Below are 27,450 nucleotides of genomic sequence, written 5' to 3' on the forward strand. Positions count from 1 at the left end.
ACGAATACTGCCTTTCAAAGGCCTGACTCAGTTTACATAGCACCCTGTGTAGCAGACTCAGTGCTGGGGGGCAGGTGAGTGTGTAATGAGAGCTCTCAGCTAAGTGTGGCAGAAGCTGTGATTGATCATGGAGATAACTTTAGTTACTGACCTGTGAGATCATCCTTGGGAGCCAGGTCCTGCAGCCTTACTGCTGTGAATCAAGTTCCAGGAGGCTTTCTGCTCCCAGCACTGAGCTCTGTGTGGGAGGGAGCTGGAGAGATAGAGGGACATGCTGATATTGTCTAATCTGGTTCCAGGGCCGCACTGTCTCACAGCGGGAGTCCAGGGGTAGTTCCAGAAGAGAACGGAGCCTTTCTCGATGATGCTCACAATGTTAGTGAATGGCGGGAAGTCCTCACAGGTGAAGAGATTCCCTTTGAATTTGAAGCACGTGGAAAGCTAAGACACAGGTAAAGTGTGGTCCATTCTTTCCCTCATATATGATATGATTGTCTCGAATGTTTTGTCTTTTCACTTTCCTTTATTAAAGATTGTAATGATTTATTTTTAAAAGGTATTTTGAAAGTCAGTGTTTCCTTTTAAAAACCATAATGACTATTGGGGGGGTATAAGGGGACTCAATGGTAATGGGAAAAATAAATACAGTGTAAAAAATATAATGACATCTTACTGCCTTGGAAATATGTTCCATTTCCCATTAGCTCTCTCTTTACCGGACATACGTGCTTCACGTGATTGGGTTGGAGCATAGACAGGACATGGCACTCAAACACGCTGCCTCCCAGCCCGGTTCCCGTGGCGCACTGGTGACAAGGCATTCTGATACGTTTTTTAAAGCATGTTGATTTCAACTTGTAAGACACATAGGAGCCACACAGCACTTTTCGCAAGCAGATGCTTTCAGAAAGCAGAGCCGTAATGATAAGATAAAGTGATTCTACAGAGGATGAGAACCCCTCATCGAGGGAGACTGCTGGCACTCGCTCCTGACAAAGTCAGCCAAGGGCCTGGGACGGACACAAGAGAAGGCTGTGGCTGCTCACTGAGCGATCACGAAATGTCTAATGGAGTGTTCTTGTCTTGCTAACGTTTTTAAGCGGAAGGGCTGTCTGGTGAAGAGGTTAAGATGTTAGCGTTGGAGCCTCTGTCTGTTTTCGGGCTGAGCCGAAGTGTAGGAGATAGGCTTTGGCCCGCTGCTTTCACGATGCCTTAAGTCTGTGTGCGCAGACCTGCTCCTGCGACGACCCTGCTTCCCTCCGCGTAGCTCTCTGCCAGCGTGCTGTTCTGCCTCGAGGCAGACCCTCTGAGCTTGCGGGCCCCCAGTGATGGTACAGGAAAAATGCAGCTTAAAAAAATCACTGTCCTGGCTACATGTACCTGGAAGCTGCATTAGAATTTCCAGGGATGAGTGGTGAGCATTTTCCTGTTCCACACAGTTCCTGGAGGAGCTAGTTAGAGAACTGTTAGCTGTACTTCTTAATAAGCACTGCCTCTGTGACCTCTTTGTCATTTCCGTTTTAGATTCCATGCTTTGTAACCCATTTTAAGTCCCACTGTTCTTCTTGAATTCGTCAAAAAAATGCCTTTTCTGGCTTTTCCCCCTTTAGCACACTGTATCCCACTCCCTGCCTCCTTCCCTCCCTCCTTCCTTCCTGTCAGCCTCAAATCCAGTTCCCCATTTCAGGCTTCTGGCTTGAATTAGGCAAAATCTAAAATGGAATTAAATGTGCAATTTCCTCCTGTTCCTCCTGTTCTGCCCACTGCTTTCTGCTTCAGTTTCAGCCAAGCACTTTAGCTCTAAAACCCTGAGGGCTCCGTGCCTCTGCAGCCATGCAGGCCTGAGCCACAGCTGAGTGTGGTTCTGAGAGAAGTAGGGGGTTCAGCAAAAGAACCAAGAAGAAAATGTTTCAGGGGTTTCCAAGAGTACGATTATACGATCAGATTGCTAGTAGAGCGTTTTGACTGCCCCACTGAACTGGTTTTAGCTGCCTGATGTCCCTAATTCATAAAGGTTGGGTGGGGGTTGGCGGGGAAAGCCCTGGGCGAGTGTACAGGGTTTTCGTGGCTCATGCAAAGGGAGGGCAAGTGCCACTCTTGCTCACGCTCTACAGATCCTGCAGTTTTTAGTGTGAAGCCCAGTGAGTATATTTTCTTGGTTTCCCTTGCACTAGGTAATTACTAAAGGGCTTGGTCAACTGGGTTTTTGTGGCATTACATAGTAAGTCAGATTTGAGTCTTTGCGTCTAGTTTTCTTTCCTTTATAAGACTGTGCTTAATGTCCTTCTCCATGTTCCGCCTGCAGACACACCCATGACCTCCGGATTCACCAGCTACAAGTGAGAGTAAATGGCTGGGAACAAGTGAGCCCCGTGTCTGTGGACAAAGTGGGGACCTTTTTCCGATATGCAGCACCAGATAAGAATTCATCTTCCTCTACGGTGTGTGGCCTGGGGATGGGTGTAGACTGTGCCCCAACCACACCCCCTTACAGCCAGGCACTCAGTTAAGCCTATAACAGCCTTGCTGTACTGAAGTTTTCTTGTTCTTTATTTCCGCTAGTTCTAGGAAGAAGACGTAAGATTGTATCAAGCCATCATAGGCACTGGTAATCAGTGTGTAGATAATTTCACTAAAAAATCAGGGTCTAGAATTGACTTTAACACGTCATCCGTGCAGACCCATTTCTTACTCAGCTGGCCTACCTGGCAGTTTGCTGGTCTGCTGATGTGTGTTGGCTCTACTTTGCTCACTGTTACACTTCCTGCATGTACTGTCTTCTTTGAACTTCTTACAGTGCTGCTCCTTGATCCTTCTAGCTCCTTCTCTCCAACTTCTCCTCTCTGGCATAAAGCCAGGTACCCTCTGCTGTTTACTTTCTGATTACACATCTTCCCGCTCACCCTGGCCCGAACTTGACCCCAGCCTGCAGTTCTTGGTGGAGGTGGACCAGCCCGGGATGATGTGGATCGCATCCCTGACTAGAATGGGCAGGTGGGGGCCGGCCTCCCAGCCGAGGCATCTGCCGTGGGTGTTGTTGCCCAGGACTGAGCCCCACTTTGTGGGCTGACTGCACGCACTGTTAGGTGCTAGTGATGAGAGGGAAGTGCAGCTTCCAGAGATGGTAGCCTTTGTCCTGCCTGTGTCCCTCACGGAGGAACGCTGTTCTTTCCACTGCTCCTCTCGTGTGCCCCATGTTTCTTAGAAAAGGACACTTCCTTTCAAGATTAATTTTTTGCCTAATTTCCTTTCTAGTAATGAAAGGACTAATTCCTGCAAGAGATACATTTCTGTTGTATAAATGTGTTCTGGGAAAATTTTGCATCCGTGGAATAGTTGTGAAGTGAGTGTTGTTTCTCCCACACCTTCTAAGATAAGATGTTTTCTCTAGGTAGTAGGCCATACTTTACTAAGGGTATTTATTTACAGCAGCACTTTCAAGCAAATTACATTGTTGTTGAACTTGATGATGGCTATACTCTTAGGTCTGTGCTGACTCTCTGACTTTTGGAATCTTCCTTAGATTGGCAGCCCAGGCAGCAGAACAAACATTATTCACCCCCAGGTTTACGTGAGTATGACTCTCCTGTGTCACGGGGTTTATTAAGCATTTACGCTGCGCCCGAACCTCACGTAGACGTTTGTTTCTTAATGCTCGGAGGACTTTATGACGTCTAAGTGATTGGGATTTATCTCTCTTCTTTTTTACTAATGATTACCTTCATTTTTATAAGAACCTGACAGAAAATGTTTTCACCTAATTTGGTGTGTGAGACTGAATGTTACAGGCAAGGAGAGAAAAAACAAAGGTTTTGGGCCAATCCCTTTTTTTCTTTCTAAGTTAAAATATAAATTAACCCTTGTGTGGCTACATGTATTTCATAGGTTTGGGACCATAAGTCATGAAAGTAAAGAATGAAAAAGAGTAAGATTATTTTCCTCATTTGGCTGTTGAAACATCATCACAAGATGGCACTAAAAAATCATTTTTCGGTTTTCACTTATCTTTTCCCCCTTAGGGATAGTATGTTCTGAAATGTGCAATTGCAGCTAAGCTTGGAGGCGTTAAGATCAAGACTGGAAACGATTGTTATTGGCCTTGGCTGTACCGGGCTTTGCTGGGCTGGGTCGGTGGGCCCTCGGGTGATGGTCGTGTCTGTAGCTCTCTGACAAGACTCCAGAAAGAAATAGTTCGCTTTTTCATTGGGGCTTCCTGGAAGTCTTGGCTCAAAACGTGGAGCTCTTCATTTTATTGCTTATTAGGTTGGTTTTCACATGCTGTTTGCTTTAATAAAGAAGTTGGCAGTGTGAAAAGCTTCGATGTGGTGTTGCTTGTTTCTCCAGTGAAAAGACATTGTCAGTAGGTTCTGGACGCTCATGCGAAGAAGAATAGTCTCGGAAACCTCTCTGGCTCACCTGGTGTGTAGGGCTTCACACTTAAAAAAAAAGTTTTATGGCACAAAACCGGTGTTGACTGCGTGAACGAATGTACGGAAGAAGAGAGTAGTGGCTGCAACCCAAGACCAAAGATAAATTATTTTCCTCTGTTATGCTGGGTTTCTGAGACTCGGGGTCCTGTTTATAAAAGAGTGACTATTAAATGGGACGTAGAAAGACGCTGTGAAGAAAGAGAAGTTTGTTTTTGGACTTCTTTGAAGTACAGAGATTGGTTTCTCTGTGTAGGCATGTCAGCGGACAGCATATGGGCCTAGAGAGTGATTTTTGTGACATTAGGAAAAAGTTATTACTGTGTCTGTGAAAGGCACACCAGTGTAGACAACCCTTTATTGTTCACTGTCTGGGTTTTACAGAGACAAGGTATAATCTCAGAAGACTTCCTTTCGCTTTTGTGTGTTTTGGACAGCACCCAACCCATTGTTACTGTTCAAAGAATGTTTCCTTACTTTAATATTAGTCTAGGAGGAAAATACCACAGAAGGTAAATCATTTAATGTTTTACCAAGTCCTACCTCAGTGTTTCTGGACTTTCAGTTGCTTTGGAGGATCTTTATTCCCTTCCAGCAGAGTTGAAAACAAGTCTTGTTCAGCTCCCATGGGAGGGCTGGTGTGTAGGACCCAGCAACATTGTGCACGAAGGATAACCTCCAGCAGATGCTTTTTTACGAAATTGCAGAAGTCTGGGAAATTTGATGGGTTGTTACCGGTCTTAGGTGAAGTTCTTTACAACGTGTCTAGAGGCCTGGGACAGATTTTTCTTTGTGACACACTTTGTGATACCACTTCTGAATGGAATAACCGTTGTTACAGAAATGTGTAGAATTGGCTCTTTTGGTAGTGTGTTATTATAGGATATTTATTCCTATTAAAGCTGAGTGGTCTTAGGGTTGACTAATTTCACCACAGAACTAGAGAACAATAAGATGCTTTGATTTCGGTATTCTGGTTGGTGGTGGTGTATTTTTACGTGTTTTTTTCAAAGCCGCAGCGGTGCCCTTTTACTTCTATGTCTTTGTCACAGTTCTCCTCCCTGCCTCCCGTCCGGGTGGTCTTTGAGGTGACTATGGAAGGCAGTGCTCGGAAAGTAATCACCGTTCGATCCGCCCTCATTGTGAAGAACAGACTTGAGACCCCGGTGGAGCTGAGACTTGACAGCCCGTCAGCCCCGGACAGTAAGTCTTGGCATAGCCTGCCCTCCTTTCGCTCTCAGGTCGGCATGATTTTGGGCTGCAGGCCCCGGCCTGAGTGCGCTGACACTTCCTTCCATGGCAGAGCCTGTGGTGCTTCCCGCCGTCATGCCTGGGGACTCCTTTGCTGTGCCTTTGCATCTCACCTCTTGGCGGCTACAGGCCCGGCCCAAAGGCCTGGGCGTGTTTTTCTGTAAGGCTCCTATTCACTGGACCGATGTGGTGAAGACGACGGAGGTCAGTAGCAGCAAGCGGGAATGCCACTCCATGGACACAGAGAGAAGCCGGTTCTTCAGGTGTGCACGGCGCTGCAGTGGCGTGTGGGGCTCTGCTTTTCCTTTCCTCTGTATGTTTTCCCTGAGGGCCCTTAGTGACACAGTCGTGCTTGTCTAAGACCCTGAAGTTCTTACTCCTTAGGTTCTGATGGTAGACTTCATAAGGATTCAAAGGTTGACCCCTGGCGGGGGTTGGGGCTGTTGCTTACCGTCTGATGTGTGTTGGGGAAACAACCGAAAAGCACAGTGTCCGTACACACAGTACTAGGCATGCGTGTGCATGCATCAGCGTGAGGAGAGGACATGTAGGGAAGGAAGAGGAAACTTACCGGTTCCCATTCCTAAATGGGGAAGCAAAACCCTGGGGTCAGGAGTTTTTAAAATGACAGATTTCAAAGGAATTGGGATGAAGGTTCATGCACCTAGTACTGGCTTTTCTCAGGGACTTGGACAAAACTGTCTAAATTAGGTAGACTCCTCCTTTCCCCTTCTGAAGAGTGCAAGTAACATGTTACTAGATTTAATGTTGGAAAGCATACTGGATTGCTAATGTTAGTGACTTAAAACGTATACATTTTTTAAAGATTTTATTTATTTTTAGAGAAAGGGGACAGGAGGAAGAAAGAGAGGGAGAGAAACATCGAGGTGTGAGAGACACATTGATCGATTGCCTCCCTCACACTCCCAGCCGGGGACCTGGCCCACACCCAGGCATGTGCCCTGACCGGGCATCAGAACTGGTGACCTTTTGGTCTGCAGGCCAGTGATCAATCCGCTGAGCCACACCAGCCAGGGCTAAACTTATGTAGATTAGATGTCATCAGCTTTAGTTTTCTTTACAGGGAAGAGAGGCATTCATTTGGTTTAAACTTGCAGAACAGGTGCCAGAATAGTACAGAGTGCTACTTCACCCTTTATCGAGATTTGCCAACTGGTAACAGAGTAAAGGGAGAAATAGATACACAGGCATAATTGGTGACTTTAACACTTCCCTGTCAGTAATTAGTAAAACAAACAAAATCAATAAAGACATAAAAGGATTTGAACAGTGCTAATCAATCAGCTTGTCATAATTGATGTTTATAAAACACTTTAACCAACAACTCCAGACTACACATTTATTTCAGATATGTGTGCAACATTCATCAAGAGAGACCATCAACTGGGTCATAAAACAAAGATGAGTAAATACTAAAGAATTGAAACCATACACAATATATTTCATGATCACAATAGAATTAGACTAGAAGTCAATATCTGTAAGATACTCACAAAATCTTCAAATACTTGGAAGTTAAACAGTACATTTCTAAATAACCGATGAATCAAAAAAGAAATCACAAATGAAATTAAAATATTTCAAACTGAACGATAATAAAAACCAGGCATATTAAAATGTGGCGGATGCAGTGAAAGCAGTTCTAGAGGGAAATGTGTGGCTTTAATATTCATACTAGAAAATAAGAAAGATGTAAAATCACTGCTCGAAGTCCCTACCTTAAGGCAGAAAAAGGAGAGCACGTTAAATAAGGAGAAAAAGGAAACAATAAAAATAAGTGTGGAAGTCAAAGAAAGAAAAAAATAAACAAAATCAATAACATCAAAGTTGACTTTTTGATACATTTTTTAAAAGATTATGAATCAGATTCATAATCTTTTAAAAAGACTTTTTAAATTTATTTTTAGAGAGAGGGATAGGGAAGGAGAAAGAGAGGGAGACATGTCTGTTGCCTCTCGGAAGGGCCCTGTCCAGGGGCTGAACCCACAACCCAGGCATGTGCTGACCAGGAATAAACCAGTGACCCTTTGCTGTGTAGAATGACACCCAACCAACTGAACCGTATTGCTCAGGGCAAGATTAATTTGATAAGCCTCTAATAAGAACGATCAAGGAGAAGAGAGAGAAAGCACAATTTGCCAATATAAGGAATGAAAAAAGGAGACATTACTATAGATCTTGCAGGCATTACCAAGTTTAAAAGGAGATGTTATGAACGATTTTATGCAAATAAGTTCCATACTGGAATGACAAATTTCTTAAAAAACACAGGTTACCAAAACTGACACAAAGAAGAAGTAGACAATCCAAATAGCCCAGTATCTATTAAAGAAATTTAATTTGTAATAAAAACCCTTTGTACAAAGAACACTGTAGGATTCTATGGCTTCACTAGTGAATTCTATCAGGCATTTAAGGAAGAAATAATACTGGTTCTATACGAACTTTCTGAGAAAGTAGGGGAGGAGGTAACAGTTCTTAACTTATTTTATAAGGCCAGCATATCCCTGATACCAAAACTGATATAGATATTATATAAAGAAAATTGTGAACCGACATTTCCCCGTGAAGAGTTGCAAAACTTAGCAAAAATAACCAAATAGAAAACAGCAAGTGAGGTTTATCCCAGGATTATAAGATTAGCTTAACATTTGAAATTGATAAATGTAATTCAGCATGTTAAGAGACTAAAAGAGAAAAAAAAAGATCATATCGTATCAGTAAGGCGAAAAATAAAAGATTGGGGAGCATTTACTAGAATTCAGTACCTGTTCCTGATAAGGCCCAGGAAACTAGGAATGTAAGGGAATGTTTCCAGTCTGTTAAAGATCATCTGTTAGCAACCGAAGCTACCATTAAACTCCTGCTGAAACCTTAAACTCTTTCCCTTAAGGTTAGGAAACAGCCATTCTGTTGGAGGTTGCAATCACCCCAGCCATTGCAATGAGGATAAGTAAATAAACAAGATATTGAAAAAAACATAAAGATCTGAAAAGAAGTCAACCTTCTTTTGTGCGCAAATGACACACTTATGTATGCAGAAAACTCCATGGGAAATTATGAGACCTAATAAATTTATCAAGATTTCAGGATTCCAGATCAACCCATAGAAATCAGTTATATTCTATCATATTCTGGCCATGAACAATTAGAAAATGTGATTAAAAAAATACCATTTACCAATAGCATCAACAAACATTTATTATCCAGGAATCAATCCAAGGGATAATGTACCAATCTTCTCTAAAAATTACAAAACTGTACTGAGTTATTAAAGAAAACCTAATAACTAAAAAATATATAACCCAGTTTGTGGATGGGAAGACTCAGTATTGTTAGGATTTCCATTCTTGATACACTGATCTGGAGATGCGACCCACTTGGCTGTCAGCAGGATAATGAATAAATGACAACTGGTATGTACATCGGGATATGAATCAAATAACTGATGCATACAACATGGCCGAGTCTTGTGGAAGCTTCATGTTATGCAGTATAGCCAGGCAGAGAGAGTAGCGCATGCTGTGTCGTTCTGTTTGTATGCAGTGCAAGAGCAGGCGCTAATCTATAGTGGCGAGTATCAGAAAGTGGTTGCTGGATTGCTGGGAAAGAGGATTTTGGATATGAGGAACTTTCTGGAGTGAGAGAATTATTCTTTATCACTGGTTTTGGGTGTAACTATAGAGATGCATATAACCATCAAAACCCACCCAGTTGAATATTTAAAATCTATACATTTATCGGTATTTAAATTGCAAGTACCTTACTGAATTATTGAGCCATTTTAATGTTATACTTTCTCGTACTTAGCTAAGGAGGAAAAAATTCAAGTTCTTCATTCAGGCTGACGGTTTTCCCACCATTTGTTCTTCATAGGTTTTGTGTGGCCATAAAGAAAGAGAATTATCCGGATTACATGCCCTCAAACATATTTTCTGACAGTGCAAAACAGATTTTCAGGCAGCCCGGGCATACCATATATCTCCTGCCAACGGTGGTCGTCTGCAATTTGCTCCCTTGTGAACTTGACTTTTATGTGAAAGGAATGCCCATCAGTGGGACACTGAAACCTGGCAAAGAGGTGGCTCTCCACACAGCTGACACGTCCCAGAACATTGAACTGGGTAAGGATGGAGCCACATTATCTTTGTAGTAATTCTATGAAAATGTCAGTGAGTATTTTGTGATTACTTGGTAAAGATTTTAGAGAAATTGTAGCACATACACTCTCTCAATAAGCCAGCTCAAAGGATTTATGCAATTTTGAAAAAATGTAAAACTTCTAAGTTAGAAAATTATCAAAAGAAAATAATTGAACAAATCCAAAAGATTTCCTGAGGAAGCACACGAAGAGAGCCTTTTTCTTAGGTTGCTCATTTGATGTATGACTAGAGGAAGTCATTTCATCTTTTCAAACCATGCTTTTTCCCAGTCATAAAATGAGCAAAACCCTATGTCCCTCCCTCTTTTCAGGAAAGGGCAAAGCACATGCCAAGCACACAGGCTTCACGTGCTTTGCATGCTTCACACACAGGACCTCACGTAACCCTTACGCAGTGGTCATTTGTCCTATTCCTGATGAAGGAGTTCAGGTTTGGGGTGCTCAATGCATCGTGTATGTTCAGTTTTAGGGACGAATGAACTGGGGGCAGAGCATCATTAGAATCGTTATCATACTTGTAGTGCTTATAACAAAGAGGAGTGTCTGGAGTTTGGGCAGGAAGTAGGTTTCTTCAGGGCTGTTGTAGACATGTTGAAATAATGATGACTCGGAAATACATGTTTTTTGCAGTTTTGTGTATCATCTCATTCGAACTTCACAGCAGCACGTTTCAGGCAGAGACAGCCGCTGTCTGCGCTTTACAGATAGGAACGTGAAACGTGCTCATTTGTGCTCCACAACGATGAGCTTGCATGCCAGTGAGCATCTAGGAGAGGAAACCAGAGCAGTGCTAGTTGTCCATTCTAAAGAAATTGGGTCTGTGCACGGGCATCGAAGTGCTCCTTCAGCCAATGGCGATGAGCCCCTGTGTGGAATGGGACGTCCTCCCGCCCACCGCGGCGATGTGCACACCCAGCACTCTTTATCTTCCCAGTCTGCTTCCCATGGAGTGTCACTTCTAACAACAGTACTGTGGCGTGTGCAGATATCGTTATTGCCCCCGTTTGGCAGATGAGACACAGCGAGGTTAAATAGTTCCCTGCACCTTGCAGCTGGGAAGGCCAGACTGGGATTCAGAACCAGGCAGTTTGCTGCCGAACCTTGACTCTTACCCTCTACTTGCCTTCATTGTATTTTAACGCCCAGCTCAGGGCCTGATGTCTAATAAGCTCTTAATAATCATAGCTGTTGTTGGTAGTTTTTGGGTATTTTCATCTTTCTAAATATGCTGTTCAGACTCCCTAGTGTGACTTCCAGGCCATCTGGTTTGCTTAATATATATTCTCACCTCAGTTAGATGAAAATGGCCTTTCTAATGAGATATTTTTGCTAGTAAGACGTAGTTACTGATTTTTCCAGAAGGAATCCAATTTCATTTGTTAATGACTTTAACAAACTAAAGTGAGAACGCAGAAAGACAGTGGCTTGTATGTCCTTTAGGGGTGTCACTGGAGAACTTTCCGCTCTGTAAAGAGTTGCTCATTCCACCTGGAACCCAGAACTATATGGTGAGAATGCGACTCTATGACACCAACCGGCGGCAGCTGAACCTCACCATCCGGATCGTGTGCCGAGCGGAAGGGTCCTTAAAGATCTTTATTTCCGCACCGTATTGGTTGATTAACAAAACAGGTAAGTACAGAGGCTGCTCAGGTAGGCCGTGGGAATTTGGATTTTTTTGCTCAGCTAACTAAATGGAGCCAGTGCAAACAGACTACTTCATCAGCCTAAGCTTCTGTAACTCACCTGCTTCCATAATAAGTGCTCAGTCATCATCAGAACTGTCCTTTCTGACAACAAAGTGAAAATACTAAATGAATTCAGTTTTTACTCTTTTTCCTCATGATGATTTTTTAAAAATTTTACCATTTGCATCTGTCTTGGATAGACTGGGTGGGGCTGATGTACACTTTCCCCCTCTTTCCTAAAGGGTTACCACTGATCTTCAGGCAGGACAACGCAAAGTCAGACGCTGCAGGCCAGTTCGAGGAGCACGAGCTGGCCCGGAGCCTGAGCCCTCTCTTATTCTGCTATGCTGACAAAGAGCAGCCAAACCTGTGAGTGTGGTATTTACGGGAAGGGAAAATAAACTCCTAGGGGAGGGAAAAATTAGCAAAGGCCGTAGTGTACCCGAGTAAGTAGAGCGGTACTGCAGAGCAGAGCACAAGCTGGACTCGGCAGGGACTAGGGCCGTGGCCTGATGGGATTCTTGTGGATCTAGTTGCTCTGTTACTTGATGGTGAAAACAAACCATTTGGTTGGTTTATAATGAAAGCTAGTTTCATTTTACATGTATTGAAGTAGTTCTATTCATAACTCTGCCAATGAAGAGAAACCCGCATCTCTGCACAGTTTTCTTCTCCTGTAAGATCTCAGCACTGGCAGAGGCGCTGGCGTGGGGGTGCAGGGGGGTGGGGTGGGGTGGGGTGACTGGACCTCTGGCAAAGCCTCCGCCCCGTTAATTCAATCCAGGTCATTTTGTGTAAGGTTTTGAAATGCCTCTCTTTTACTCTGGAAATAAAACATGCCATTTCAGGATCTCAAAGCACTCCTTGCATGTTTAAAGGCAGAGAAAAGCAACAATTGTGAGGATTAGAAGACATGTCCTTTTAATGTATGGTATGAGTATTATTTCCCTTTGTTCTTGGTTTTGACATTCTGCCTTACAGGAGTCTTAATTTATAGCCGTAATCCAAAGCTACATGGGCGTATCTGGTACTGCGAAAATGACACACTCCGTCATCTTGCTACAAGCTTACGAGGAAGGCTTAGGGAGTGCCCCATGCCAGGGGTGCAGATGCATCTCCCAGGGAGGGCTGGCTGCAATCTAGGCTGGTACTGGACTTAGGAGAGGATGGACTGGGGTGCTGGACTTACGTGGTGTACACGCAGATACCTGATATGGCCGGCAAGCCCAGTCTCACTCTTTATGAGAGGATTTGACAGTTTACGATCTGGGACTTGACATTCATAAGAGTTTATTTTCTCCAGGGAGTTCATAGCCACCAAAGCATTTCTACTTAGACCATCGTACTGGACTCTCCCAGCATCCTAGTGGATTAGGCAGGGTGGGAAATACTGTTTTATTTTAAGATGAGGAAACTGAGGCTCAGAGAGAGAGAGGTACCTGCCCAAGGTTGTGTGGCTCGTTAGTGGTAGAACTGGAACACACGTCTAGGAATCACGGTTCCAGGGTCTGTGATACCACACTGGCCGACGAAACAGTGCCTTGCCGTTGTAACAGTACCGGTCCTTGGAGCGAACATGCCGTTAGCTGCATTTTCTGCATATACTTTTCTTGGATGTATAGAATTGTGTGCACACTTTTCTGATACGTTCAAGGTATTTCATGAACCGTTGAAACCCCTAACTCAGAAAAGTATCAGTTTGGCTTGAGTCCTTGTTTTTTAGAGGAATGATAAATATGGTAGTATTTTCTGCATGTCTTACGCTCATAGAATCTTAATGTTTTTTTCCTAAAGTGTTCAGTTGGAAACGTCCACACACTTTACACATTGTTGTACTGTGGCTACTCTAAGATAGGGGGTTAACCACCAATGTAATCATTGCCTTGACGTGTTTGGGAATTATGAGAGTGAGGGAGAGTCAGCGTTAGAGTTCTCAGTTTGGATGACAGCCACAGCAGCGTTTCCTGATTAGAGCAGGTCGAAGAGACTTGTGGACGGATGAACATGTAAATCTTTGCTTTTCTGCCCCACAGCTGCACGATGAGAATCGGAAGGGGGATCCATCCCGAAGGCATGCCGGGCTGGTGTCAGGGCTTCTCCCTGGATGGCGGTAGTGGTGTCCGAGCTTTGAGAGTCATCCAGCAAGGAAACCACCCGGGGCTGATCTATAACATTGGTGGGTCACACGTGGGGCAGTGGGAGAATCAGAGCTGTCAGCCCGGGACCTCAGGCTCGGGTCACAGGCGGGCCGCATGCTGTGGCCTGGCGGCAAGTGCCGATTTTCTCATTTGGTGTCGGGTTAGGTGTCTTTTCTTGGAGTGGACGTCAACACAGGCCTGTTCTCCTCGGGTCTGAGGAGCTGTCCAAACGCCACCCTTTGCGGGCGGGGGCTCTGCTCTGTGTGGTTTCAGACACCTGTGTCGGGAAAGTGTCAGTTTGGCTTAAATCCTTGTTTTTCACGGGAATAATAGGACCACTTAGAATTCTTTTTTCACCCTCAAGCATTTCCCACGCATTCATTAAAATTTGCAAACCCTGAGAGCGTAAGAAGCATTGTTCTCCTCGAAACTGAAGCAGAGAGGTTAAGTGACTTGCCCAGGTGTGACGGGGAAGTCTGGGTCAGGAGCGGGGAAGTCTGGGTCAGGAGCGGGATTATGGATAGGGCGTACACATTTAAAGTGGAAAATGTAACAAAGTGCGCTTGGTGCTTATGCTAATTAGAAGCCCACTAAACTAGCTTAGCTCAGGGAGGTGGAGGGTGGTGAGGGGAGAATACTTCACCTATAAACCTCATAGCCACCTGGAATTCTCAAAAGACTTTCTGCAGGATTAAGGTAAATTTGATTCAGTGTGCCCCAGGTTTAAATAGTTAGCAGTGTGTCCTTCCTTTAGTGTACAACTTGCAAGGATCTCAAAGCACCATTTAGTGTTGAATGTTGGGAAACCATCGGGGACCGCACTACCCGTGGAACCCTCTGTGGTGATGGAAGTGCTCGGTGTTGCGCAGTGTGGTGGCACTAGCCGAGTGTGGCTGCGAGCACTTGAGAGCACGTGACTACGAAATGTGGCCAGAGTGGCCAAAGAATTGAGTTTTTCGTTTGCCGTGACGAGCGGCTACTGCATCAGTGCAGAAACATCTTGTTGCGGAAGGAAACCCTGAGGGGTATTTAGCAGTTTACCCCGGATCCTGTGTAGGGTCAGGTCATGTTCAAGTGTCTGAGGTCTTACTACTTACAGTCTCTCCCAAGCACAGTTTGCTTTTAGTGTTTTTTCAACCTGAATTTGTATGCATTCTCCCTTGTCATGGGGCTGCCTCCTTTAAAGTTGGCATTACGATTTGTAACAGAAAAAAAAAAAACCACTTTAATTTGAGTCTCCAGCTGAGGATCATTTACTTTACCTTTGTTGGCATTTTTGCTCTACCCCTCAAATAGGCAAAGGCTGCTTCATGCTGTGTTTGGTTTTCTTCTGGGGCGTCTTGTCCTTGATACACTTTCCGAAGCAAGTTACCGCAGGCTGGCTAGACGCTGTTGTTGGGACAGATTGTGGGGTGGGGTGATGTAGCTCTTAGCAGCTGGTGCTAAGGAATAACAGAATTCTCACAGGGAGGCAAATTGAGCTGTCCAATCAGAACTGTGCAGTGAGTGCCTGTATAAACTTGTACGTAGATAGTGATTTTCAACCTTTTTCATCCCATGGTGCCCATCAACTAATTACTAAAACCTGTGGCACACCAAAAAATATTTTTGCCTATCTGACAAAAATAGGTATAATTTTTATTGATTTACAAAAAAAAAGTAATTTCTTACCTTTTTGCTCCAAAGTGACTTTTTAAAAAAATCAGGCGTCAACCTGGCTGGTGTAGCGCATTGGATTGAGTGTGGGCTGTGAACCAAAGAGTTGCCTGTTCATTTCCCAGTCAGGGCACATGCCTGGGTTGCAGGCCAGGTCCCCAGTAGGGGGCGTGTGAGAGGCAACCACACATTGTTATTTCTCTCCCTCTCTTTCTCCTTCCCTTCCCTGTCTCCTTCCCTTCCCTGTCTCTTAAAAAAAAAAAAAAAAAAAAAAAAAATCAGGTGCCTATACTCGTATATAAGGATTTCTGATGCTAAGAATTAACCAATCAGACAGAACCTTGATGTGCTTCGTGACCAGTATGATGCAACTTTATTATGTGACCTATATATTTATGGTTCAAGACAGGGCATTCCCACCAGTTATTGTGTTGGCTGTTGTCATTTTAAAGTTTGACAATCTAAGGGGAAAAGGGCGGTGCCCCTGACTAAATAGTTGGGTACTGCATGTTTTAAAACTGTTGCGGCACACTGATTGAAAATCCCTGTGCCAATAGCGCACATTAAAACTTATTATACTCCCTGACTGGTGTAGCTCAGTGGACTGAGCATGGGCCTGCGAACCAAAGGGTCGCGTTTCGATTCCCAGTCGGGGCACATGCCTGGGTTGCAGGCCAGGTCCCCAGTAGGGGGTACACGAGAGGTAACTACATGTTGATATTTCTCTCTCTCTCTTTCTCCTCCCCTTCCCCACTCTCTAAAAATAAATCTTTAAAGAAAACTTACTACATATGTTTTTAGGGACAAGACTATGATTTGAATTTTTTTGTTATATCAAAGAAAGGACTAGGCAGGGTGGGAGTAAGATAGGTCTTTATAATTCTTAAGGATCATGAAATCTTCGTATTTAATATAGAGGGACTTTGCGGAATCTCTTACTTGAATATTTTCGGAGAGTCGGAAGATAACTAGCTCCTTCTCGTGAAAGTTTAAAGCTCAGTCCCAAGCTCAAAGCCAGGGAGGGCCTTGTCTGTTAGCCTCACATGTATCTCCAAAGGGAAGAATTTTGTACATTTTTATCTTATCAGCTATTCATTTACTGGGATTTTGCCAGAGCAATCTAAGAAGAAAAGGGAAACAAAAAGGCTGCTTTTTCAAAAAATTGAGTCTCGGTGCTGTAGATTCTTTTTATAATGTTAAATTAAACACATCCTTTGTGAGCAGACTTTGTATTAGTCGAGATCATTAGCTATGATAATGGCAGTTTCAGACAGTTAACGCTTTTCTGTGTGTTACAGAAGGAAGAGTGATAGGGACCATCTCTTTATTCTAGTATTCCTTAGCATTTCTGAACCACAGAGTTTCAGAGATTTTTGGTTTTGAGATTTGCTCAGTATTTCAGGTATCTTGAAGACTTACATTAATGGAACCCCAGATTCTTCAAGTCAGTACAAATAAATTACGGAGTTAACAGATTGGAATATTTGTGATTGGGATTATGTTGGGACATCCGAGATACCTAATTGCCACATCCTAAGGTCTCTTTCCTTTTTTGGTTCTCTTGATACTTGTTGGCTGCCGAGTAGGGTCCTTGTCCCACTGTGGTACCAGCGAGGGCTCCCGAGGCAGGCTGCCCTGGCAGGCTGCCCCTGTGCGAGTTTCAGCTGTGCTGCTCCTGCTGTGTGACCTAGGGCAGGCGACCTCGCTTTCTGTGCCTTGGTTTCCTCATGTGTAAAATGGAAAGAATGAAAACACCTAACTCAGAAGGTTGTTGTGAGAATTAAATGTGGAGCCTTTGGTAGAGGGCGTAACAGGTATTAAGAGTTCAATTATTGAATAATGTTATTATTATATGTATTATCTCTACTATAAATATTTTTATCATTGTATAAACAGATCTCAGCCCAGCGCCCTTGAGTATAGTTGCTCTATTTATTGTGTGCATGAACAAATAGTTCATCCCACACAGTTTCGTGTTTTTAAGAATTGTTATCAGATTTTTAAAGATAATTCAGTGCTCTTTCATTTTTTCCTTTCTTCGTTTGGGCCCTGATGTTTTGAGATTCCGTTCTGACTGATTATGACTTTGTTTCCTTGCTGATGTTTTGTTTGCTTTTTTTCTCTAGTACATAGTGGGTGCTGAAAACATTTATTTTATGAATCAATAAATTCTATAATATTTTGCACTAAGTTTCAGCTGGATTCTTGGGTGGTGAGCTAAAAGGAAATACTAGAGAAAAGTCATTTGAGTTCAGGGTAGTATAGAATCCAGTTAAGAACTTAGGTTTCTACTATGTCTTGGAGAGGCAATTTTGTGTCCCAGACGTAAGCAGGCATGTGTTACATAGGCTGTCCCTGTTGTCAACTTCATAGACGGAAACCAAAGTATCTGTGACTGAACACCTGTATCTTTTTATTTCTGTTATTATGGCACACACTTTGTAAGGAAGCTAGGAACTGTGGGGATATTGATATTGTCACTGAGACTTTTTAAGGCCTGAATGGGAATATAGAATAATACTTTTGAGTGTGATGGCTTTTTTTATTCCATTCTTAGAAGGCTTGACAGATTCTTTGGGTGATACAAGTGTTTTCTTAGAGAAACTAAGTAATTGTGAAGGCTGTTTACTTTTGTCAGACCACAAATGTTCTTTTTTCTGATTGATTCACAGCAGTGGTTTTTGTTATTTGTAGGTATCGATGTCAAGAAAGGCCGAGGTCGATATATTGACACCTGCATGGTCATCTTTGCCCCCCGTTACCTGTTAGATAATAAATCGTCCCACAAGCTTGCGTTTGCACAGAGGGAATTTGCCAGGGGACAGGTAAGCAGTGTGCTTTTGAAGAGTGACTAGTGCTTAATAGCACAGGGAGTTCTGACGTCATGGCTTGTCTCCCCTTCAACACTGGACGTTCTGTGGGGCGCGTAGCCATTTTTTGCCTTTGGTACAATAGCTTCTGGTGGGGGCAGGGCTCTGAGTAGGTGCTTAGTAACTATATTCACTGTCTTGCCGTGACTTGCTGACCAAAGCCAGTGACGCTGTGTGTTCCAGGGAACAGCCAATCCCGAGGGTTACATTTCCACCCTGCCCGGTTCCAGTGTGGTGTTCCACTGGCCTCGCAATGACTATGACCAGCTACTGTGTGTCAGGTTGATGGATGTGCCCAATTGTGTCTGGTCTGGAGGCTTTGAGGTCAACAAGAATAACTCCTTCCACATCAACATGAGGTAAGTTCTGAGACTATATTCAGACAAAAAGTAGCTCTGTTTGAGGTGCGTTAAATACTAAGCTGTAAATACCATGTGAATTTTAAATATTGATGGAGCTATAACTATTAAGTAGTAAGTAGTAATACTGCTCTTCATGAAATGGGCATGTTTCTGGCCAGACGAAGGTCTTAAAGCTTGTGAAGACCAGGTAGGTATGAGTGAGCAATTTGATGGAATGAGTTAAAGGGAAGGTCGACGGTTCTGCCGGGTGTGCGAAGGCCGTAGTCTGAAGTTACTGGTTGAAGTGGCAGCGCTCAGCTCGAGATTGCGCCTCTGAACTAACTCCCCGTGTGCCTGTGGGTGGGGACACTGATTATAAAGGGTCTCGGCCCTTCTTTACACTCTAAGTACTTCGTCCCTCATTTGACGCTCGTTCAGGAAGTCATCTGGCCTTCTTTGTGAAAGCCACTGACCTCCGGTCCGTTTTATGAAAAATCAACCAAGTTTAGCCTCAGCTAGCACAGGATGACTCTTTCCTTTCTGCCTCCATCAAGTACTTTTTTAAAAAGTGGGAAAAGTTCTTTTAAAAATTGTGCTACGATACACATACCATAAGGGCGAGATAACAGAAAGACCCAGAGATTGTTGTGTGGGCTTTAGGAACATAAAATTTAACAGCTTAACCATTTTTTTTAAACTTTATTTTTATTGTTGACACTATTACAGATGTCCCCATTTCCCCCACCTCCACCCATCTCCACCCAGACCCCACCCCGCTTTCATCTGGCCATCACCACTTAGCCATGTTTAAGTTCACCAGCGCTGAGTACATTCATACTGCTGTGCAGCCGTTCTCCAAGCCCTTTTTATCTGGCAAAACTGAGACTCGCCTCCCATTACACAACTCTTCCTTCCCCGTCTCCAGCCCCTGCTCTCCTGTCTCTGAACTCGACTGCTCTAGGTATCTCTGCTAAGTAGAGTCATACAGTGCTTGTCTTTTTGTCACTGGCTTGTTATACTTAGCACAGTGTCCTCGAGGTCCATCCGCATTGTCACATGTGTCTGAATTTCCTTCCTCTTACAGGCTGAATACCATTTGTTGTATGCATATGCCACATTTTGCTTATCCATCGATTTGTTGATGGAAACTTGGGGTGTTTCTCTTTGTTATACCTTTTGACTGTTGTGAATAGTACTGCTTTGAACACGGGTGTACAAATATGTCATTGAGCCCCTACTTTCAGTTCTTTCGGGTCAGTACTCAGAGTGGAATTGTTGGTTTATATGGTCATTCCAATTTTATTTTCCTTTTATTTTCTTTTTTTCCTCTTATATTCCCCTCCCCCCAGTGATCACCACACTGTTGTCCATGACCATGGATCCTTTTCCCTTTTTGCTCGATCTCTCCACCCTGTAGCCTCCTCCACCTTAGCTGTCATCCTGCTATCTAGGAATCTGTCTCTATTTTCCTTGCCAATTTTATTTCTATTTTTAAAAAGATTTTATTTATTATTTATTTTTAGAGAGAGGGGAAGGATGGGATAGAGAGAGGGAGAGAAATAACAATGTGTGGTTGCCTCTCGCACGCCCCCAACAGGGGATCTGGCCCACATCCCAGCCATCTGCCCTGTCTGGGAATCGGACGAGTGACCCTTTGGTTTGCAGGCTGGCGCTCAATCCACTGAGCCACACGAGGCAGGGCCGCATTTCTATTTCTTTGAGGAATTACCATACTGTTTTCCATAGCAGCTTTACCATTTTTCATTTCAGCCAACAGTACACAAATGTTTCAATTTCTCCACATCTTCGCTAACACTTGCTGTTTTCTGCATTTTTTTTTTCATTAAAAATGTTTATTGAATACCTGTTATGTGGCAGGTACCGATTCCAGCTCGTTGGTTTTAAAGTTATGTTTATGGTCAGGAGTTAATAGTCAGAAACCGAGGGGAGGGTCGAAGGGTGGGTTGGGGGTGGGTGGGATACACATGTTGCCCACCTTCTCAGACAGAAGTCTTTTTCGACTTAGCAACTAATTGCTTATAGTATTTTAATTTCTGTTGCCCCATGGAGAGGAAAAAAAAATCGCCAAAACAAAAATGCGACAAACACATGGCTGGCTAGAACAAAACGCAAATTTGGAGGGTCAGTTTTGAAGGTGGTGGAGACAGAGAAACCGAATTGGAAGCCCTCCCCCGCACCTACGCGAAGCCCCATTTCTCTCCAACATGCGAGGAAAACCGGGAGGGGGACAAAGGTGCGGCGTGTCACTGGAACTCCCGACTTTTGACCGGTACAAAATCCTCAGGCAGAGAAGCGGTGCACAGGAGTCAGAGTGAGCTCAGACTCCTTGCCCAGTCGGGTCCATCCCTCAGGGTCTCAGGGCCGGAGGATCCAGAATGGGTCGGTCCAAGGCCACGAGAGAGACCAGGGCGGATCCTCTTCGGCCTCCCCAGAAACGGGGGGCTGGGGGGGGCGCCTGTTTTCTGCATTTTTGATAGTAGTTGTCCTAATGGTGATGATATATCACTGTGATTTTGATTCACATTTCCTTAACGATTAGTGACGTTGAGCTTCTTTTCATGTGCTGTTGGCCATTTGTCCATCTTCTTTGGAGAGGTGTCTGTCCAAGTCCTTTACCCGTTTTTGAATTGGCTTGCTTGGTTTTTTGTTGTTGGGTTGTAGGTGTCCTCCTTTTAGTATTCTGGATATTAACCCCTTATGAGATGCGTGGTTCGCATATGTTTCCTCCCATTTCTTACATTGCCTTTTTACTCTGTTGATTATGTTTTATAATGTATAGGAGTTTTGCATCTTGACATAGTCCAAATTATTTACTTTAACTTTTGTGGTCTCTGCTTTTGGTGTCACATCCAAGAAATCCTTGCCAAATCCGATGCCATGAAGCTCTTTCCCTGTGTTTTCTTCTGAGGGCTCTACAGTTTTAGCTCTTACATGTAGGCCTTTGATCCATTTTGAGGTCACATTTGTATACGGTGTTTTGTAAAGGCTCAACTCCATTTTTTGGTTTCTGGATATCCACTTTTCCCAAAATTTGTTGAAAAGACTCTCCTTTCCCCTGTGGAACGGGCTTGGCACCATTGTCGACAATTACTTGACTCTGTGTGTGAGGGTTTGTTCTAGGCTGTCTGTTTTATTCGTCCACGTGACTATCTTTGTGTTGGAACCACACTGCTTTGATTAGTAGCTTTATAATGAGTTTTGAAATCAGGAAGTGTGAGACCTTCAGCTTTGTTCTTTTTCGAGATTATTTTGGCCATTTGGTGTCCCTTGAGATTCCATCTGAATTTTAGGATGAATTTTTCTCTTTTGGGGAAAAAATGGAGATTTTGATAGGGACTGCATTAAGCCTATAGATCCACTTTGGGTAGCATTGACACCTTAGCAATATTAAGTCTTCCAGTCCATGAACATGGGATGCCTTTCCATTTATTTGTGTCTTCAGTTTCTTTTATCAAATGCTGTTGAAGTTAAAGACATGATGATCAGTGCAATTTCAATAGATTTAGAGGCAAAATTTAATCTTTTATACTTAGGTTAGCTCTTCATTAAGAAAACTATTATAAGGGAACAGAAAAATAATAGATGATAAAAAATAGTATCTATAGTTGACTCTTTAAAAACTGCACCATCTGAGGTTTTATTTTCTTTCACTTGTTCTTAAATGCAAGTGAAAGTTTATTGAGAAAGTCACAGAGGTAGAAAAACTGAGCCAGCTGGGCTGCATGGGCTCATGAAACAAGTTCCAGAGGCAATAGAAGGGCCCTTGGAGCCTAGGGTTGGTGGGGGGTGGGGGGAGAGAGAGCAAAGGTACACTCCTTGAGGGAAGAAGGGGGGAGCAATGTGGAGCGCTCAAGAGACGGAGAGAGAGAATGAGAGAATGAGAACGCTGTTTTGTTTTGTCAGTGGTATCCTTCTTAAGTATCCTTTGCCCTAGCCTACAAATGCCAAACACAAGGCCCCTGAGCTGAATCCAACCCTCCACCTTGTTTTATCCGGCCCGGCACCTTGTTTCTACCCAGCGGCAGCGCCAAGCTCCTTGCCTGTAGTTAAGGAGTAGATACATTAGGAGTAGTCCTAAAGTTACATTCGGCCCTTTGAAGGCAACCGTGAGGCTGACGTGGCCCCCAGTGAAAATGAGTTTGACACCCCTGCCCTAGCCCTTAGTATAGTTAATCGCATTTGGTATAGTGATTTTCAAGCTGTGTCCCTAAGAGTAGCTGGAGTCTAAGCAGGTGACTTTAGAGGCCCGGAGGGCCAAGTGGGCAGGTCTTCAGTGCCCTCGTCCGTTCTTCAGCCAGAACCCTTGTCTGGCAGTAGCATGCTTCCCCCGAGATCTCACTGGGGGTCAGCAGAGGAGGGGGAGGGGAGGAGTTCTGCAGCTGAAGCCTGCCTTGGCATCTGTACTGCCTGGGAGGAGGCTGTCCAGATCTGTTGCGTTGTTAGGGGAAGCCAACTTGAAATTGCACATAAAAGGTACTCGTAATTACTTTAAAAAACCAACAAAAAAAGGAAGGTAAGTAAAGGCTGTGGCGGTGGGTGAAGAAGAAGACTGTGTACCTTCTGCAGTGCAGCCCTGAGTGTAGGTTTTTTCTACTCCCCACCATTTCATTTTGAAACGGCTCAAACCTACAGAAAACCTGCGAGCCGTGTGGTGATGATCACCGCATCTTTTACCTGGATTGAGCACATCTCAGCATTTTGCTGTGTTCTTGTCTCTCTCCGCACATGCGTACTTTTTTCTGAATCATTTGAAAGTAAATTGAAGTCATGGTACTTCAGCCAGAAAAACTTCACACATCACCTATTACAAGGGCATTTTTCTAAATAAATACACTAATACTACACACTGAAGAAATTTAATATTGATTTTTTCCCTAACAAATCGTTCTTTAAAATGTCCTTTATAGCAATCCTCCTATCCCCAATCTAGTATTAAGTTGAGGCTCCTGCATTTCATTGGCCGCTATATCTCATCTCCTTTAATCCAGAAGGGTCCCCCTTTTCCCTTTTCTGTCTATATTGACATTGACACTCCAGAGTCCAAGCCAGTTTCTTGCAGAATTTTCTGGGTTTTCCTGATAGTTTCCTAATATGGATCGGGGTCAAGCATTTTGGTAAGAATGCTACGTATGTGTTACTGTGTGTTTCTGTTGGGTCACATCAGGGGGCCCCTGATGGGACCTATGTTAGTCCCAGTACTGATGTTGCTAAATTCTATCATTACTTCGTGAGCTTGGTGTCTACAGGTCTCTCTTACAAAGTTACCTTTTCTTCTTTGTAAACAAAGAAATTCATGGAGGGGGGTGATTTGAGAAAGTGTGTACATCTGTTTCCTGAAAACCTTTCACTCCGTGATTTGATCGTTCTTACCTGAATCAGTTGTTACATTGGTGGTTGTAAAATAGTGATTTTCTAATTCTCTCATTTTTTCTGCATTTGTGAACACATACTCTGCTGTAAAGAAGAGCTTTCCGTTTTCTCCAGTGAGATACCTATATTTAAATATACACACAGACATGTAGACGTGCAAATATATGGAAATTATGATCACATACCGGTACCTCCATTACACAGGATTCTTCCTCATCTGCCCTGTCCTAGAGTGAGAACCCTGGTTATCAGTAGCATCAATATATTAGTTTGAACCATATGCATTTGCTCTTTGTCCAGGTCAAAAGTAGTTTAGTATCAACAATTCTGTGTATAGTTGAACCAGTATTTACTCATTTGCTACATCGACACCATTATCCCAAACAAACCGGCTCAGCAAAATTTATAGATCTTGCTGTGTGGTTACAACGCTCTGTTCAAAAGTTGCTTGAATAAATTCTTTTTTTTTTTAAACATTTATAGGCAATACAATTTAACCTAGTTTTTAAAAAAAGATTTTATTTATTTTTTAGAGAGGAGAAGGGAGGGAAAGAGAGGGAAACATCAATGTGTGGTTGGTTGCCTTTCCCGTGCCTGCTACTGGGGACCTGGCCCACAACCCAGGCATGTGCCCTGACTGGGAATCGAACCAGCGACCTTTTGGTTCACAGGCTGGCACTCAACCGCTGAGCCACATCAGCCAGGGCTCTCTCTCTCTTTTTTTTTAAACTGTGTGGTTTAGTGTCAATTTCTACCTTTTTAATGTGACCAAAGAGCACACAGCGGTAGATTGAGGTCCAGGCAACGTCATGACTGAGAAAAATATGACGGAAAAGTGAGCTGTAACTTGTTTTCTTCGTTTTATACAGCTGTTTTGTTTCCTTTTTCTGCAGAGATACCCTGGGAAAATGCTTCTTCCTGCGTGTGGAAATTACACTCCGAGGAGCCACCTACAGGATCTCCTTTAGTGACACAGACCAGCTGCCCCCTCCTTTCCGAATCGACAACTTTTCTAAGGTGTCAAGTGGAGTTCAGAGCCCGTTTGGCTGTTTCGTGTGTGGGAGGGCAGAGCGTGTACTGCCCACAGATGATGAATGAATGCATTTAAACTTGAGTTTGAAGGAAGCTGTGCAGGGAGCTCTGTAGCTGGACAACCCTAGAAATCCTTACCCTTGAGAAGCAGTTTCTGCTGGCTGTTTTGATTGCTGGGCAGCCATATCTGCAAGTGACTCACAGCCCCCAGTGCTTATTGTGATGAGATTGTTTGGTTGACATGGTGTCCCCTGCAGACATTCCATAGAGAGTGAGGAACTGGGGTCAGACCGTCTGATCTGCCAGTGGGGATGGGCCACTCCGCAGTTGCTTAGTTCCCATGAGCATTTTTGTAAATCTCACAAGTAGAGTCACAATGGAGATCATTAGATTCTATTTTAAATTATGCCCTTGAGATACAGCATCTTATAATGTGTGATTTTTCCATAGCTGAATTCCAACATTCTATGCAGTTCTGTGTTCAAAGGGTGTCACGGGGTGAGGGGAGGAGGGGAGAAGAGACGCCATCGAAAGGATAGGCTTGCCTCCCCTTGGTGTTTGGGGCGGCAAGGCTGCTGAAAGCCTTTATCCAACAGGCTACAGCCCACGTCCTTTCACTGGTGGCTTTTTGTAGTTTGGGTGATTAGAAAGGCACTTGAAGAGGCAAGGTGGTGAGCCTCCCTCGTGGTTGTGCCGGGTGTAGGATTCGTTTGGGGAGGATCTGGACTTACACCTAGGCAGCGCTGAGTCACTTTCCAATAACACCAATGTAAATGAAAGCCCTCTTTACCCTCTGCCATCGCTGCAGGTCCCGGTCGTCTTTACTCAGCATGGTGTAGCTGAACCCAGGCTCCGAACCGAAGTGAAGCCCGTGACATCACTGGATTATGCCTGGGATGAACCCACCCTGCCACCTTTTATCACCCTGACTGTGAAAGGGGCAGGTTCCTCTGAGATCAGCTGCAACATGAATGATTTCCAGGATAACCGGCAGCTTTATTATGAAAATTTCATTTACATTGCTGCTACATATACATTCTCTGGGTAATTCTGGGTTAAATTACTACCCTTAGAAAGCAGAAGGCTCTAAGTATTAACTGGTTTTAAACTCTAAGCAGTTCTCAGGAGTCCAAGGATGAAGGAAGATTCCTTTCATTCTTTACCAAATCCTAGGCTCAAGGTCTTTCTCGAGAAGTCCTTGGTCTAAACCCTTCTCTTGTGGCTAGGTTAAAACTTACCCAAAGAGACAAGCATCTTCTCTTTCTAAAGACCTCTCCAATAATCCGTCCTAGTATTTAATAACTCATTAGATGTTGTTCTTATAATATCTTAAATTCTTCTTACTTTAAAGTGTTATGTATCTGAAAAACTTCTTGCTGCTATTTTTAAGTTTGTTTTATCTCTTTCCTCTCTGAAACTGACTGATCTTCATCATAATTATTCAAGTCATCATTTTGACTTCCCTCTCCCATTGAGAATACTGATTGAACAGACTCTTCAGGGTCTATCTTAATATTCACCCAAAGCCAAGCAAAGTGGTTTAATTTGACAGCAGTTCCGAGTGCCTCAGGCTCATAATCTCACGGATCCCTGACTAGTTGTATTTAGAAAAGTCAGGTGAAGAATAAGCAGTTTCTTCTAATTCTCCTGTTAGATTGGTACATAGATGGGCGTGTACAGACTCCAAACATTGCCATTATGCCAACTCCTAAGTGAAATTCACTGTGTTTGTGCTGGTTACAGGGCCAATTTTGGAGTTTCTCCCTGAAGAAACAGGGAAAATAGCTGAATCTTTAGTGTTACAAATACAAACCTCTGGATGAACAGGACAAATAAAACCATAGTTCTTTTCAAAATGTTCTGAGTAAGTTCCCTTGTTTTTGTGTGTGCCTAAGGCCCATAAAATAATCTCTGGGTCTGTGTGGTATCTCTCTCACCCCCTGGAGTCCAGATTTCACTGGGAATGAACTGCGGGGGCATCTTGGCTTAGCGTCCCACTCCTCTCCTTGTCTGCTGCCCTGCTCTTGCACAGGATGGTGCTGGGATGCTTATCTTGTTGTGATTCAGTCAGTCACGTTTGTTTCTTTTTGAAGATTATGAGCTGGACAGTGTGACATGCTTAAGGTTTTAGTGCCTGAAAAACCAGTTCTTAACCTGGTTGCTAAGCATGTTTTTCCCATAATGTTCTTAGGTTAAATTCCAGCAGTTACTAAGCTCTTTAACTGAAGAATCTGAATGGAGGATTATGAGCTTAATGGGTTGAACAGATAGGGAGCAGATACAAAGAGAAGTTCCTGGGAATCCTGGTGTGCCAAGAGGTTGAATCACCTTTGGAAGTTCCTTAGATACTAGTTCTTTGCATTTTCGAAGAGAACTAATGATGGGGAAGAAGACTAGTTTGTTTTTGTTTTTTATTTTAAGTTGCGGTGATAGTCACATGACATAAAAGCAGCCATTTTAAAGTGAACAGGTC

General features: G+C 43.5%; 1 protein-coding gene across 8 annotated transcripts in view; it reads left to right on the top strand.

Annotated features, from left to right (window-relative positions):
- VPS13D (vacuolar protein sorting 13 homolog D) overlaps nt 1-27,450 on the top strand; it is a 229,060-nt gene that overhangs the window by 87,489 nt on the left and 114,121 nt on the right. For all 8 annotated transcript variants that reach the window (XM_053920028.1, XM_071220837.1, XM_053920032.1 and 5 more), the window contains 13 exons: nt 300-452; nt 2,306-2,441; nt 3,524-3,571; nt 5,480-5,630; nt 5,731-5,941; nt 9,576-9,823; nt 11,302-11,493; nt 11,792-11,918; nt 13,583-13,725; nt 18,038-18,168; nt 18,397-18,572; nt 24,839-24,962; nt 25,786-26,021. In XM_053920028.1, the coding sequence (XP_053776003.1) occupies nt 300-452; nt 2,306-2,441; nt 3,524-3,571; nt 5,480-5,630; nt 5,731-5,941; nt 9,576-9,823; nt 11,302-11,493; nt 11,792-11,918; nt 13,583-13,725; nt 18,038-18,168; nt 18,397-18,572; nt 24,839-24,962; nt 25,786-26,021 (2,076 nt within the window). The remainder of the gene's footprint in view (nt 1-299; nt 453-2,305; nt 2,442-3,523; nt 3,572-5,479; nt 5,631-5,730; nt 5,942-9,575; nt 9,824-11,301; nt 11,494-11,791; nt 11,919-13,582; nt 13,726-18,037; nt 18,169-18,396; nt 18,573-24,838; nt 24,963-25,785; nt 26,022-27,450) is intronic.

This window comes from Desmodus rotundus, chromosome 3, assembly GCF_022682495.2.
Source record: "Desmodus rotundus isolate HL8 chromosome 3, HLdesRot8A.1, whole genome shotgun sequence".
Classification (NCBI taxonomy): Eukaryota; Metazoa; Chordata; class Mammalia; order Chiroptera; family Phyllostomidae; genus Desmodus; species Desmodus rotundus.